This window comes from Myotis davidii, unplaced genomic scaffold (genome assembly GCF_000327345.1).
Source record: "Myotis davidii unplaced genomic scaffold, ASM32734v1 scaffold399, whole genome shotgun sequence".
NCBI classification, from domain to species: domain Eukaryota; kingdom Metazoa; phylum Chordata; class Mammalia; order Chiroptera; family Vespertilionidae; genus Myotis; species Myotis davidii.
Window position 1 is genome coordinate 1,161,129 of NW_006292094.1, and position 13,374 is coordinate 1,174,502.

The 13,374-nt window shown below is 45.0% G+C and overlaps 1 protein-coding gene and 1 long non-coding RNA gene across 2 annotated transcripts in view; both read left to right on the forward strand.

Annotated features, from left to right (window-relative positions):
* The window catches only part of LOC107183342, a 26,302-nt gene extending 21,421 nt beyond the window's left edge, over nt 1-4,881 (forward strand). The window contains exon 4 of the long non-coding RNA XR_001514126.1: nt 3,823-4,881. This is a non-coding gene — a long non-coding RNA (uncharacterized LOC107183342). The remainder of the gene's footprint in view (nt 1-3,822) is intronic.
* Nucleotides 4,882-6,624: 1,743 nt separating this feature from the next.
* NPM1 (nucleophosmin (nucleolar phosphoprotein B23, numatrin)) overlaps nt 6,625-13,374 on the forward strand; it is a 13,551-nt gene continuing 6,801 nt past the window's right edge. Inside the window, exons 1-6 of the mRNA XM_006765384.2 lie at nt 6,625-6,900; nt 8,593-8,672; nt 9,564-9,683; nt 9,983-10,076; nt 10,387-10,493; nt 10,584-10,651. Of these exons, the coding sequence (XP_006765447.1) occupies nt 6,843-6,900; nt 8,593-8,672; nt 9,564-9,683; nt 9,983-10,076; nt 10,387-10,493; nt 10,584-10,651 (527 nt within the window). The 5' untranslated portion in view covers nt 6,625-6,842. The remainder of the gene's footprint in view (nt 6,901-8,592; nt 8,673-9,563; nt 9,684-9,982; nt 10,077-10,386; nt 10,494-10,583; nt 10,652-13,374) is intronic.

Sequence of the window (13,374 nt, forward strand, 5' to 3'; positions counted from 1 at the left end):
AGAGAGAGAGAGAGAGAAACATCAATGATGAGAGAGAATCATTAATCGGCTGCCTACTGCACACCCCCTACTGGGGATCGAGCTCACAACCTGGGCATGTACCTCTGACTGGAATCGAACCTGGGACCCCTCAGTCGGCAGGCCAATACTCTATCCACTGAGCGACTGTCTGTTGTTCTTACGTGTCTAGGATGACATCCCGGGGAGATGGCAGAGCCATTTTCTTGTCTAGGCCCCTCGAAGGCACAGGGCATGAGACCACAGAACCCCTCAGTGTTACCTTGCTCCCCGCACACCATCTCTAGGTGCGGAACTGCTCATTAGTAACCATCCTGCACCCACCAATGCACAAGAAGTATGTGTTCCTCCAATTCACTTTATGTCCAGTCGTAGAGGTGTCCCCACTTTGCTTTCTCCTGCCTCCTTAATCCATGACCAATGGATTTCATGCACCTTCCTTACGTTTTCTCCTTTGATTCTAACGTATAAAATAAAGCTGTAAAACTGCCATTCTCCCCAGCATTTTTCTCAATCCCTTGATCTCTTGCTTTGGGGGCATGTCCTCAAAATTTTGGCTCAGACTCTTATAAAAGTTTTCTATAGGCGGGACATTTTTCGTCGACACCTCAGAACCAAAACAGAAGCAGGGGCTATAGCTCATTCTGTATCTTTCCTCTTATATATCCATTTGGCAGAAATAGCAATGCTCCAACCTCCTAGGAACCACTGCTTTGGATCTAACATGTGGCATATGACTAATTCAAGTTACCAGTATTCTCCTCTGCGGGGCAAGGCAGAGGTGGTTAGGGATGATCAGGCCATCAGGGGAGAAGTTAGGGGTAATCAGACCAGTAGGGGAACAGTTAGGGGTGATCAGGCAGGTAGGCAGAGGTGGTTAGGGATGATCAGGCAGTTTCTACTACCATTTGGGGGCTTTTTCTTCCTTTAAAAATTTATCTGTCCAAGTCTTAGCCCCTAGCACTTCAAAGTGTGGCCTTATTTGGGAATAGGATTGTTGCAGATATAATGAGTTAATTTAAACTGAGGTCATATTGGAGTAGGGTGGGCCCCTAATCCAACACAGCTGATGTCCTTAATGAAAGGGGGAAATCTGGACACAGACATGTGCGCAGGGAGAACGCCCTGTGAAGATGAAGGAAGAGATGAAGATGATGCCTCTAAAAGCAATGGGTCCAATGCTGCCTATACCTTGATCTCAGACTTCCAGCCTCCAGCCCTGTGAGACAGTGGATTTCTGTTGTTGAAGTCACCCAGCCTAAGTACCCAGTGATACCTGCTTATAGCAGCCTTTGGAAACTAATACAGAGATGAAAATAGTTACCAGCCCCGTGTTACGAATGAACAACATAACCATACTGGACTGGCAGCAGAAAAGAACTAACCTAAGCAACTTTGGAAAAAAAATATTTTGACTATATACTCTAAGGCGAAGGAAAAAAATATTGAACACAAATATTGAAGTGGCTGATCCTGGGGTTAGGGCAAGGACTGTACAGAAAATAAGAACCACACACACAAAAAGTGATAGAATAAGTCAAAGGGCACAGGAGCCCATCTGAACGGGCTTCAGTGGTCAAACAGGGGAAATTTGAGCAAGAAATTTGATATTAAAATATTAAATTACAACATCCTATATAATAAAGAGCTAATACGCAAATGGCTGTCACACCATCACACCATAAAGGCTCGGACACTCAACACTGGGGGAGAGGAACGGGGACCAGCCAGGCACAAATGAAATAGTGAGAGAGGAATGGGGACCAGCCAGGCTGCGGCCCAGGAGAGGGACAAGCCGCCTGCTCATGGTCTCCTGCGGCTGTGGCCAGCCCAGCAAAGCCAGCCCGGATCCTGGGTGCCTGTGGCTGGCCAGAGGGAGGGAAACCCGGGTCCAGGGTGCCTGCAACTGGCCAGGGGAGGGAGTCCTGGGTCCCAGGTGCAGGATGAGGCAGAGGCGGTTAGGGACAATCAGGCCAGCAGGGGAGCAGTTAGGGGCAATCAGACCAGTAGGGGAACAGTTACGGGTAATCAGGCAGGCAGGCAGGCAGAGGTGGTTAGGGATGATCAGGCAGGCAGAGGTGGTTAGGGGCGATCAGGCAGGCAGACAGGTGAGCAGTTAGGAGCCAGCGGTTCTGCATTGTGAGAGGCAGTCAGACATCCCCTGAGGAGTCCCGGATTGGAGAGGGTGCAGGCCGGGCTGAGAAAACCCCCGCTGCACGGATTTCGTGCACCGGCCTCTAGTATAGAATAAAATAAGAATCATGAATCCATACTGACATAATTACAGAGACAAGAAGGACAAGCTCTTCTTTACAGTAGAACATGAAAATAGAACATTATTTGCAAACACTATGGAAATAACTTTCTAGGTAACTCATGAATGGAGGCCAGAAAGAGTGGGTAAAATTCCATGAGAAATGGGGTATTGACTTAGACTCAGAGATGAAGAAACCTGGCAGACATCACCCTAAGCAAGTGATGGATGTGAACTTCATCAGGAATAGAACAAACAGCATGTCCCTCCTGATATGATGCCCCGAGGACACAGCATTGCTTCTGCGGTATCCCTAACAAAAGTGTGTAACTTGAATTTAATCACAAGGAAACCTCAGCCGAACCTCAAATGAAGGCTATTCTTCAAGATAACCAGCCAGTTATCTTCACAGATTGTCAAGGTCATGGGAGACAAAGGACTGAGAAACTTCCAGACTAAAGGAGGTGAAGGAGACATAACAGCTAAACGCACAGAAAAGGGCTATTAGCGGGACTGGTGAGATTGGAATAAGGTCTAGAGATCAGATAATGGCATTATATCAGTGCTAATTTCCTGGCTTTCATCACGGTATTGTGATTATGTAGGCTGGTAAAGTTGGAGGAGTCTGGATGAAAGATATACAAAAATTCATTTTTCTATTTCTGCAATGTATTTAAATCTTGGGGAGGGAGCGAGGGGGGAGACAGTCTTTGTTGTATGGGGTTGCCTCACTCCAGCAGACCAACTCCTCTTGGTAAGGTCCTTGTAAGACTTTTGTACTTGGCTGTTTTTGGATGTGCCAAATTCTGGAAGTGCAGGCCAAGCCCATTACAGCTCTCTTTGCTTTGCCATCACAGATTTTTCCAGGCAAGAGTCAGGTAGGCCCTAGCTGGTTTGGCTCATGGATAGTGTTGGTCTGTGGACTAAAGGGTCCCAAGTTTGATTCTGGCCCAATTCTGGGGATTGATGCCTACGTTGTGGGCTCAATCCCCCGTAGAGGGCATGCAGGAGGCAGTGGATCAATGATTCTCTCTCATTATTGATGTTTCTGTCTCTCTTCCTCTCTGCAATCAATAAATTTTTAAAAAATTAAAAAGAGAGAGTCTGGCAGCAGTCTGTGGATTCATCTAAATTCCACAGAACACAGGTCAAATTTTCCAGAACTCCCTCACCACCCTTTGCTCCAGTCCATGGTAGCACTGGGGCTAGTGGAGCCTCCTGATTCGGCTTGAAGTAAGGGTAGGGACAGCCCTCGCTTCCTTTCAAAGGATTCTCTCCTCCTCGGTTCCTCTTGGGTGCTTTTCTCTAGTCTGGAGATGAGGGGTGGGCTATAGTGTATAGGACTGGGTCAGCTACCTCCCAGAAGTAGTGGGTGGACGGTGCACTTTGTCACCTGATTTGAGGCTGAACCCAGAGCCCGAGAAAATGCCTAACATGCCAGTTAACCTCCTGTAATACCTGCCACTGAAAACATTCTCAAACATGTTTCAAATAAAAAAGAAATGGTGACATTCCCTATCAACCCTTTCCTTTGTTTTGCTTGAGGACAGTCAAGGCATCCTTGTAAGGGGTTGGTGCGAACATTCCTGAAGGGAAATGGAGCTGGCGAGCCGTCCCTACCTCTTGATTAGAGACGCTTAGGTGGCGAATTTCAGCGAGGTTGCCGTAGAACAGCATCCTATCTAAGAAGGCATCTTTGCAATAAAATAATTTACCTGGAAGAGGAGGTTCTCCATAAGATAATAAACAATACCCAAATGTATTGGCAATCTTTTATTCAAGTCAGAGCTCTGTGTTAGTTTACTGTGTGCTTTGGGATGGAAAGGGCGTTATCTTCACTCGATTCCTTGCTTGGCTTTATCATCTCTGGTGCACGTGACCTTTCCCTTGCTCTTGATTGGAGCTCAGGTGCACAGTCTTTCGTGATTGGCTAATTCAAAGGGAGGGGTTGGCCTCTGTTGTTCCAAGATGGCGCCCTGGGGAGATGCAAGCCATGTGGCCAACAGGTGGCTGCCAAATCACGCAGTCCAAAATGGCGGCTGTCTAAACTGTTCTTGGACAGAAAAGATGACTTGTTCATGCTCACAGGGAGAGGAGGGGAGAGAGACAGAGAAACGTCCACTTATCTGTGCATTCCTTGGTTGATTCTTGTATGTGCCCTGACAAGGGATTGCACCCGAAACCTCGGCATAGAGAGTTGATGCTCTAACCAACTGGCCTACCCCACCAAGGCTAACTATAGCAATCTCTTATCCGGCACTTAAAAGCCTTCCGTGTTGTAGCTCTAATTTTATTTTCCCAGTTTTTTAAACTCTAATTTCGCTTACTATAACCTCAGGCAAAAGAACGACCTGCTAGTCCCCTGCATTTCCTTCATTTACTTGCTCGTGTCCTTTCCTTTGCTGAGAACATGGTTCCCTCCACTGATGCTTCAGGAGCCAGTTCAGATGCCGCCTCCTCGGAAAGGACTACATGTTTCTACTTGTTGAAGCCGGGTGATTGGCATACGGGTGTTCATCATCATATTCTATTTTTGTACATGCTTGACATTTTCCATCACAAAATGTGTTAATAAATGAAAAATTAAATAAAACTTAAGAATTTAAAAATAGTATATATGTTCATTCTATGGACTATTATACAACTCCTAAAAAAGAATGCAGTGGGAAGAGACCTAAGCAACATGAAATTAAAAGGGAACTTGCAGAACAATTGCTGTCCTCTGACTGCTTCCGTCCCCCCCAAATTCATATATTGAAATCTCACCCGCCAAAGCTGATGGTATTAGTAGGTGGGGCCTTTTGGAAGCGATGAGGTCATGAGGGTGGGGCCCTCATGAATAGGATTCATGCTTATAAAAGAGATCCTACAGCGATTCCCTCGCTCCTTTACACCATCTGAGGATACAACCAGAAGTTTGCAACCTGACCATGCGGGCACTGATCTTGGACTCCAACCTCCAAAACTGTGAGAAATAAACTTGGGTTGTGTGGAAGCAAAGGGGCCACGTGCTAACCTGACCAGCTCAGGAGAGACCTGTGTGGTGAGTGGCCTTGCACACTCAAGAGACCTGAAGTGACCACAAAGGATGGTCTGAAATGAAAACCAATTAAAAAGCAGTCTATGTGGGTAGCCATGTCCCAGGCCAGTATCTTCCCTGACAGAGATCCACTTCGATCTTTACTGAGCCTATAGTCTTTCTGCATCTCAGGGTAACTTGAAACTTTCCCTTTTTTCGGACCCCTCAAGGGTACAACCAATGCGCGTGGGCACCAGGCCGCATACCACCCATTCTCTTGTTGTTATTGCTATCTGTTCATTGTTGGCTGTTAGCTATCCTGCACCCACCTGTGTAAAAGAAGCATGTGTCTATCATTTTATTTTTTACCCAATCCCAGAGTCTCCCCCGCTTTGCTTTCTCCCGCCTCCCTAATCTATCACCAATGGATTTCATATAACCCATTGATTGTAATGTATAAAACAAGGTGAAAACCACCATTCTCTTGAACATTCTCTTAATTCGTTGAGATTCTGCTTCCTGGCAATTGTCAACAGTTTGGCTCAAACTCACAACAATTCTTTACAGGTTTGAATGTTACTTAATGTTAACAGTCATTTATAAGCTACCAGGTCTGCGGTATTTTGTTATAGGAGCCCAAGGAGACCAAGACAATATGTAAACTACGACCCTATTTATGCAAACAGGGCAAAGATGCAATTACCTGTACATACATTTGTAAGTAAATGCCTGCCCTTCTGCTACGCAAGTCCATTTCTTGGCCTATATTTCCGCACATATATCCGTAGGGATCAAACTACTGGACATCCCTAAGGACGTATGTGCAAAGGTAGTGAGCAGTCTGCACGTTATCGGAGCTGGAGAACGCTCTCGTTTCACCGGTTTGGGCACCTTACTCCTCTCCACTCCTTCCCTTGTCTGCAAAGTGGGTGGGGGCAGTCACATCCGTCTCCCCGACCCGAGTGGGTGCGTTTTTGGGGGTACACAGCCCTCCTGGTCTCCCAGGCCTGGCTCCTGCCCTGCTCACACAGAAAAGACGGACTCGGCCCCCTTCCGCCCCCAACATGACATCAAGATGTGGGGTTTCAACTTGGGCGGTGTTTCCTCCCCAAGTGCAGAGTCGAGTAGGTCCGGCCGGCAGCTACATCCTTTCTTCCCAACAAAGAATAATCCGGAGGCCCCTCTGTCTCTGGCACCTGCAGCTTTAACTTCGGAAAAGCGGTGAACGGTGAGCCCAGGCCGGTAGGCAAGTCAGACATCCCGGTTATGCCGGTTTGGAGGCCCGCGAGGCATAGGCGGGGGCGAGGAAGGAAGGAGTCGCGTTGCAGAGCGCGTGCGCAGGAGGGCTCCTGTGCGGGGAGAGGGGCTCTCGGGCACGCGCGCGGCGGCGAGACTCTGGGAACTCTCGCGAGATCTGCTGGTGCTTTATAAGTACGCAGAGAGCCCGCGTCCTTTCCCTGGTGCGATTCTGTCCTGCGCGTCTGTGCTGCAGCGCGGAAGCCGTTTGTCTCCGCCAGCCTTCTCTCTCACCTAAGTGCGCGCTACCACCCCATGGAAGATTCTATGGACATGGACATGAGCCCTCTGAGGCCCCAGAACTACCTTTTCAGTAACGATGCGGGGGTTGGAGCGAGGCCGAGCGGGGCCTAGCGGCTTGGAGGTGGGGGGGCGGGAATGCGGCTGAGGCCGGGCTGTGGAAGAAAGCGAGGCCAGCTGGAGGCCTGAGGGAGCGGGGGGCGAGGCGCCAGGGCCTTGCAGCCGGAGGGATGGAGGACCAGGAGGGGTGAGCACCCAGAGGTGGGAAGGAAGGGCGTCCTGAGGCCTGGGGATGAGCGGGCCGAGACCCCGAGTGTGGGGTTCCTTGGAACCGGCTGGCTGAGGTTCAGCGTTGCCTGGGGGACACTACAGAGCCCCGGGCATCATTCTTTCCAAGGGGGGGTGTGCGCTCGTAGGCTTTTGATTCTCGGCCGGTGTCTCTGGTGCAGGGCCCCGGGTTGGGGCAGGAGGCGGTGTGGGCTCGGGGTGTGAGGTGCAGGCCTTGTTCCAGGAGGAGAGGCCGGGTAGCGCCCGGCCCTGCTCTTTGGGCCTCAGAATTCTGGAGCCCAGACAGCCCCGGGCCTCGGCGGGCTCCAGGGGGAGGGGAGGCGCAGGCGCTGGGAGCACGTGGTTGCCACGTGGTTGGGGGAAGGAGGGGTAGGGGCGCTGCATCCGGGGCTCGTTGGTGTCTTGTCACCCCTGAGCCCGGAATCCCAGGGCTCCGTTGGGGCCGTCGGGCGGGAAATGGGGGGTGAAGTGGCCGGTAGCACCTGGATGGAGGAGGCCTTTGTTCGGGGCAGCCTCATGTATGGAGCCTTTTCCCCAGACTTCCCCGCGGGAGGTGGGGATGGCCCGCGAGGCAGGTGACGCCACTGATGCTCAGAGACTTGAGGAAGGTTGCACGTGCAGGTACAGAGGCCCTAAGCCGCGGTTCTGGACGCCAGAGCTGGCGCATTATAAATGACTTTCTGTTTTGTTTGGAGGGAGGGTGCCTTATGTGCGGAATCGCGCAAACAGCTTTTTTTTTTTTTTTTTTAAGATGAGACACGTGCTAAGGTTCAAGTTGGGTCAAATAAGACCCGATACTGTTGCCATACTCTAAGGTTTTGGTTTTCCTCCTCTTCCCAGGACACAATTCATATACTAAGTAAGGAGAGAGCAGAATTGGTTTTCAGTAAACTTGGTGAAGCCGTTTCTTGGTGTCAGTCAGGCTTCAAGTAACTGCACATTCTGCCCCCAAGTTTACTTGGTTTCTGATGCCATGCTGAGGTTTGTTAATTGAGCAATAACATTTAAGCATCTATGTACCAGTAACTATTAGACTGCAATTAAATGGGATCATTTAAATTAATTAAGGTTTTACTCTGGTGGTACTTAAAACAATTTGCTTATTGGTGGAATAGGTAATATGCACTATACATTAATGCTTTTATTTCTAGCCATTTTGAATAGCTGGGTTTCTGGTCAATTTATATCAAGATATTTTTGTTGACCCTTTGTATTGGAACTATTCCCTAGGATATGTGAGCATGCAGTTGAATGATGTACATGAAATTACGTTTAAGGCAAGAATAGACATGTCCTGGGGATATGTTAAGGCCTGTTTGGATGTTATTTGATTGTAGGCATTTGTGTTCAAGACACCTAGGAGGAGAGGCCTGGTAGAATAGTGAAAAGCCACAAGTTGGTTTCCTTTTTGGTTACCCACACTGAAGTTTCAGTGTTTTTTCTCCATGTGTTAGTTGCTCTTTTTCTTCATTTACAGGTTGTGAACTAAAAGCCGACAAAGATTACCACTTTAAGGTGGATAATGATGAAAATGAGCACCAATTATCTTTACGAACGGTATTTAAACTTTTCAAAATATACTACTAAACCTTTCTCGATTTCAGCCTTAGTTCCTATTTGTGCGGCTTAATACTTAATTTTTATTATAGTATTTTTATAACAGTATTGCATACTGATTTTCTGTATACCTGTGATACAAAACTTGGTATTTTTACTACTCCTTTTGTAATCATGTAAAAGTCCAGTTACACTACTGTTCAACTTTTTATATTTATAAACTGAAGATGCCTTATAAAGCCTTTTAGGGTAGTGGTAAATGTTCTTTGTCCCCTGCAGAGACTAGCCCATAGCCTGCTGCTCAACTTGTAGGTGGTCAATATATGTTGGGTAATCATACTGTGGATAGGTGATGACATGTACAACTATAGGATGTTGTCCCCCCCCCCCCAAAAATATATATACACGCTTTGAATAATTATAAAGACAGTGTTTGTTAAAATGCATTTCATTTTCAAAATCGAGCTTATCAGCTGTTAAAGTGTGTGCATTTTTTTGGGACACCCTGTATGTCATCAAATGTATTTTTATATATTTGTTCAAATTTACTGAATATTGATTGTCAAAGTCCCATAAAACTTGAAAGCAACATTTGTGCACAAATTAGTTTTCCATTAGTGGTAATAGCGAAAAGTTTGAGTAACTTTTTTTAAAAAATTACTTGAGAAAGATCAGTTTTACAATTTTAGAAAGTTTCCTCTAAGCTGTGGGACTGTATTGCAATGATTTCTAGAGTTTTCTCCAGTTCCTTCATGTTCTGCGATTCTTGCCAGAATGTAAACCCAGAAGTCACAGAAATATCCTCCTTCCTGTTTTTCTTTCCCCGCCCCAATATTTTGACATAGCCCTTTAGTAATTTTTTAAAATTAAGTGCTCTTTTTCTGTTCACAGGTCAGTCTAGGGGCTGGAGCAAAGGATGAACTGCACATTGTTGAAGCAGAGGCAATGAATTACGAAGGCAGTCCAATTAAAGTAACACTGGCAACTTTGAAAATGTCTGTACAGCCAACGGTAAGCGCACTTGTAATTTGGCTTTCATGGCAAGGTCTAATTCTGTTGCAGTGAGGCAGGTTACCCCAGGGAGAGAGGCTTGGTTTGTTGCTGCGGGGTTGAATGATGAACACTGGGACATGGTGATTGCTCTTGTGTATCAGGTGGGAAAACGGGTTCATTGGTTGGTTCATTTGGTTTATGGATTTGCCTGTCATGCCTGTTAACACAAACATTTGTAAGTTATGAGCAGGTTTTATACCAAAACATTTAACTTTTTATTTTCTGTACAATATTTATTGATTTCAAATCTCTTTTAGGTTTCCCTTGGTGGCTTTGAAATAACACCACCTGTGGTTTTACGGTTGAAGTGTGGTTCAGGGCCTGTGCATATTAGTGGACAACACTTAGTAGGTATGTTATTTTTATCTTTTTTATGCAGTTACCTTGTTCCTGCTGGACTACTGTCTTTATAGTAGGTTCAAATGGGAATCTAGTAGTTATATTACTAATTTATAACTGGAAACACCTGTTACTTTGCATTTAAAACCTAGTAATGAGTGTTAGGCCCCACAGTTCCTTTTTGTAAAAAATGTGTTTGCTTTTTGCCTTTTTAAAGTAGTAGAATCTGTTTTTAAATACTCATTATTATATATTAATGCCCTTTTTTGAGAGTTACTGCTTCTGAGCTGAGTTTTAGTAGTGCCTCCTAAATTTATTTTAGCTGTGGAGGAAGATGCAGAGTCAGAAGATGACGAGGAGGAGGATGTGAAACTCCTAAGTATGTCTGGAAAGCGGGCAGCCCCTGGAGGTGGCAGCAAGGTCCCACAGGTAGAGATGCAGTTCATTTATTACAGGTCTCTCATTCTGGCCTTTAGTTTGGGCACTTGCTCATGAGGGCTTTTGTTCTTATTTTTAAAGAAAAAAGTAAAACTTGCTGCTGACGAAGATGATGAGGATGATGATGAGGAGGATGATGATGATGAAGAGTAAGTATGGACTTAGAAGCTTGACAAGGTTGTATGGGGAGTTTTAAGAAAATTATTTTCCAAAATCTTCCTGTGGAATTGGGTAATAGCTTTAAATAAAGGGTAAATGGTCAGAGGTTGTCATTCTGGGTTAAACGAGCCAAGTTACAGGATACTGTTGGAACTATGAACCTTAAAGTGCTGCAGTGCATTGAGAACTTTCAGAAGTATCTCCGATGTTTGACTAGGTACCTTTTTCCTGAGGAATATTGTAGTGGTCACATGACTGTAGCTACCAGTTTGGTGTATTTTATGCTGAATAGTTTATGGTAAATGGGTTGGGTGGAAAGAGACTCAGAATAGCTGTAGCTACATTCATTTTGTAAGTTGTGACTTCTGGATCCCCACCCTCCAAAGACTTTGGCTCCTGGTTCTCTGGTCCTTATTGAGAAATTAAGATTCTAAAAGAGAATAGGATTTTCATGGAGAATTTAAAATTAGGTTGGAAATAAGAATTGATGTGTTTACTAACCTAAGGCTATGGTAAATAATAGGTGCACTCTGGGGAATAAAGTGCCATTTATGTCTTGGTTGGGTGGCTTGGTTGGAGTGTTGTCGCATGCACCAAAGGGTTGAGGCCGTTCCCCGTTGGGCTGCATGTGGAAGGCAACTAAATGTTTCTCTTCCCCTTCCTCTCTCTCTAAAATCAATTAAAAAAACATCCACTTAGAGGATTTAAAAAAAGTGCTACTTAAGGTTTTCCTATATGCAATAGTATCAGTAACCTGAATTTTTAGTTGCCCGTTAACTTTGTCCCTGAGTGCCTAGGTTGGTCCATATATATTAACATTTAAATAGAATCACAGAGAGACTGAGAAGAAATGATCAACTCTGGAAGAGAGGTTTTCAGCAACGTCATCTGGCCAAGCAGGACGATCTTCATGAAGCCCTTCGAGCGTACCAGTAGAGGCAGGAAATAGGAAAGGATGAGAGCTTAATACTTAGGAAATCTGTGTCCAACCCAGTGTAATGGTGTTTGCTGTTAGAATATTTGCCATTAGTCAGGATTAAAATAATATACCAAGAGGAATGGGAAATCTGGGTGCTTAATTAGGCTTGAGTTGATTTAATCTGGTGATTTCAAGTTACCTTTGTGTAGGTTTACAAGTGAACTGATAACACAAAGTCAGATTTTTATTTTTTTAGAGAGGGAGGGACCCTGCTTATTAACACTAGTGGACTCTGGGAACAATTTCCAAATCAGAGTGAAGAAACACACAGAGGACTTCACTTTTTATAACCTTCTGGGGTCTTTGTCTTGCCGATATGGATCTGCCTGCCCCCTTCCATGGGCTCAAAGTCAGAGATTTTGGCCACAGTCCTTTCCAGGGAGGCTTTAGAGTAGGACCTGATTGTATCTGGATTCTGCTTGGGCTTTGGAAGATTTCCTGTCTTTAAAATGAGGATGATTTCTGATGTAACTACCATGTAAAGATACCTAAGAAACCATTGCCAAATTTTCTGAGTTTTATAGTGTTAACTCTTACATTTAGACCTTTGAACCTACTTCATTCTTATGCATGTGGATATCAAGTTGTCCCCACATCATTTTAGACTTCTTTCTCCTTTGAATGGTCTTGGCACTCTTTAAAAGTAATTACCATAAATATAGGATGGGGCAAAAGTAGGTTTACAATTGTGAGAACACAAAAGTTTATTCTTGTATTTTTCATACAAACAACTGAAACTGCTTTTGCCCCACCCTGTGTATTTCTGGACTCTTCAATTCCATTCTATTGATGCATGTCTATCCTTATACCAGTAAAACACTGTTGATTTATTTCTGTTGTTTTGTAGTTTAACTGCGAACCTCCAACTTTGTTCTTTTTAACATCGTATTTGTCTACTTTGGGTTCCTTGAATTTCAGTAATTTAAGGAATGATTATGGAGAAGCCAGCTAGCATTCTTTTAGGGATTGTGTTAAATCTAAATTAATTTGGAGAGTTGCTACCTTAATATTATATCTATAAACATGGGATGTTTTCTTTTCATCTACCTCAACCCTAATTTTTATATTTTTAATGTAAAAACTAATAAACATTGACCATCCTAACCATTTTTTAACAGTTCAGTACTGTTAACCATATTCACATTAACAGGTCTCAAACTCTTTCCATCTAGTAATACTGAAACTATGCCCATTGAACAAAAACTATCCATTTCTACCTCTTCCCCAGCTCCTGGCAATCACCAATCTACTTTAGTTTCTATAAAGATATTGATTACTCTAGATGACTCATAAGTTGAATTGTGTAGTATTTGCCTTTTTTGTTACTGTCTTTCACTTAGTATGATGTCCTCAAGGTTCATCCATGTTCAGCATGTGACAGGATTTCCTTTAAGACGGAATATGTCATGTGTACATGTGACATTTTCTTTATCCATTTAACCATTGAGGGACATGAGTTGCTTCCAGCTCTTGGCAATTACAAGTAACTAGGGGCCCGATGCACAAAAATTCCTGCAAGAGTAGGCCTTCTGGCACCGCTTGCCTCTGGGACCTGGGCTTCATCCAGAAGGATGTCTGGTCTCATTAGCATATTTTATTATAGACTAGAGGCCCGGTGCACAAAAATTTGTGCACTGTGGGGGTAGGAGGGGACCCCTCAGCCCGGCCTGTGCCCTCGCAGTCTGGGACCCCTCGGGAGATAATGACCTGCTGGCTTAGGGCTGCGCCTGGGTG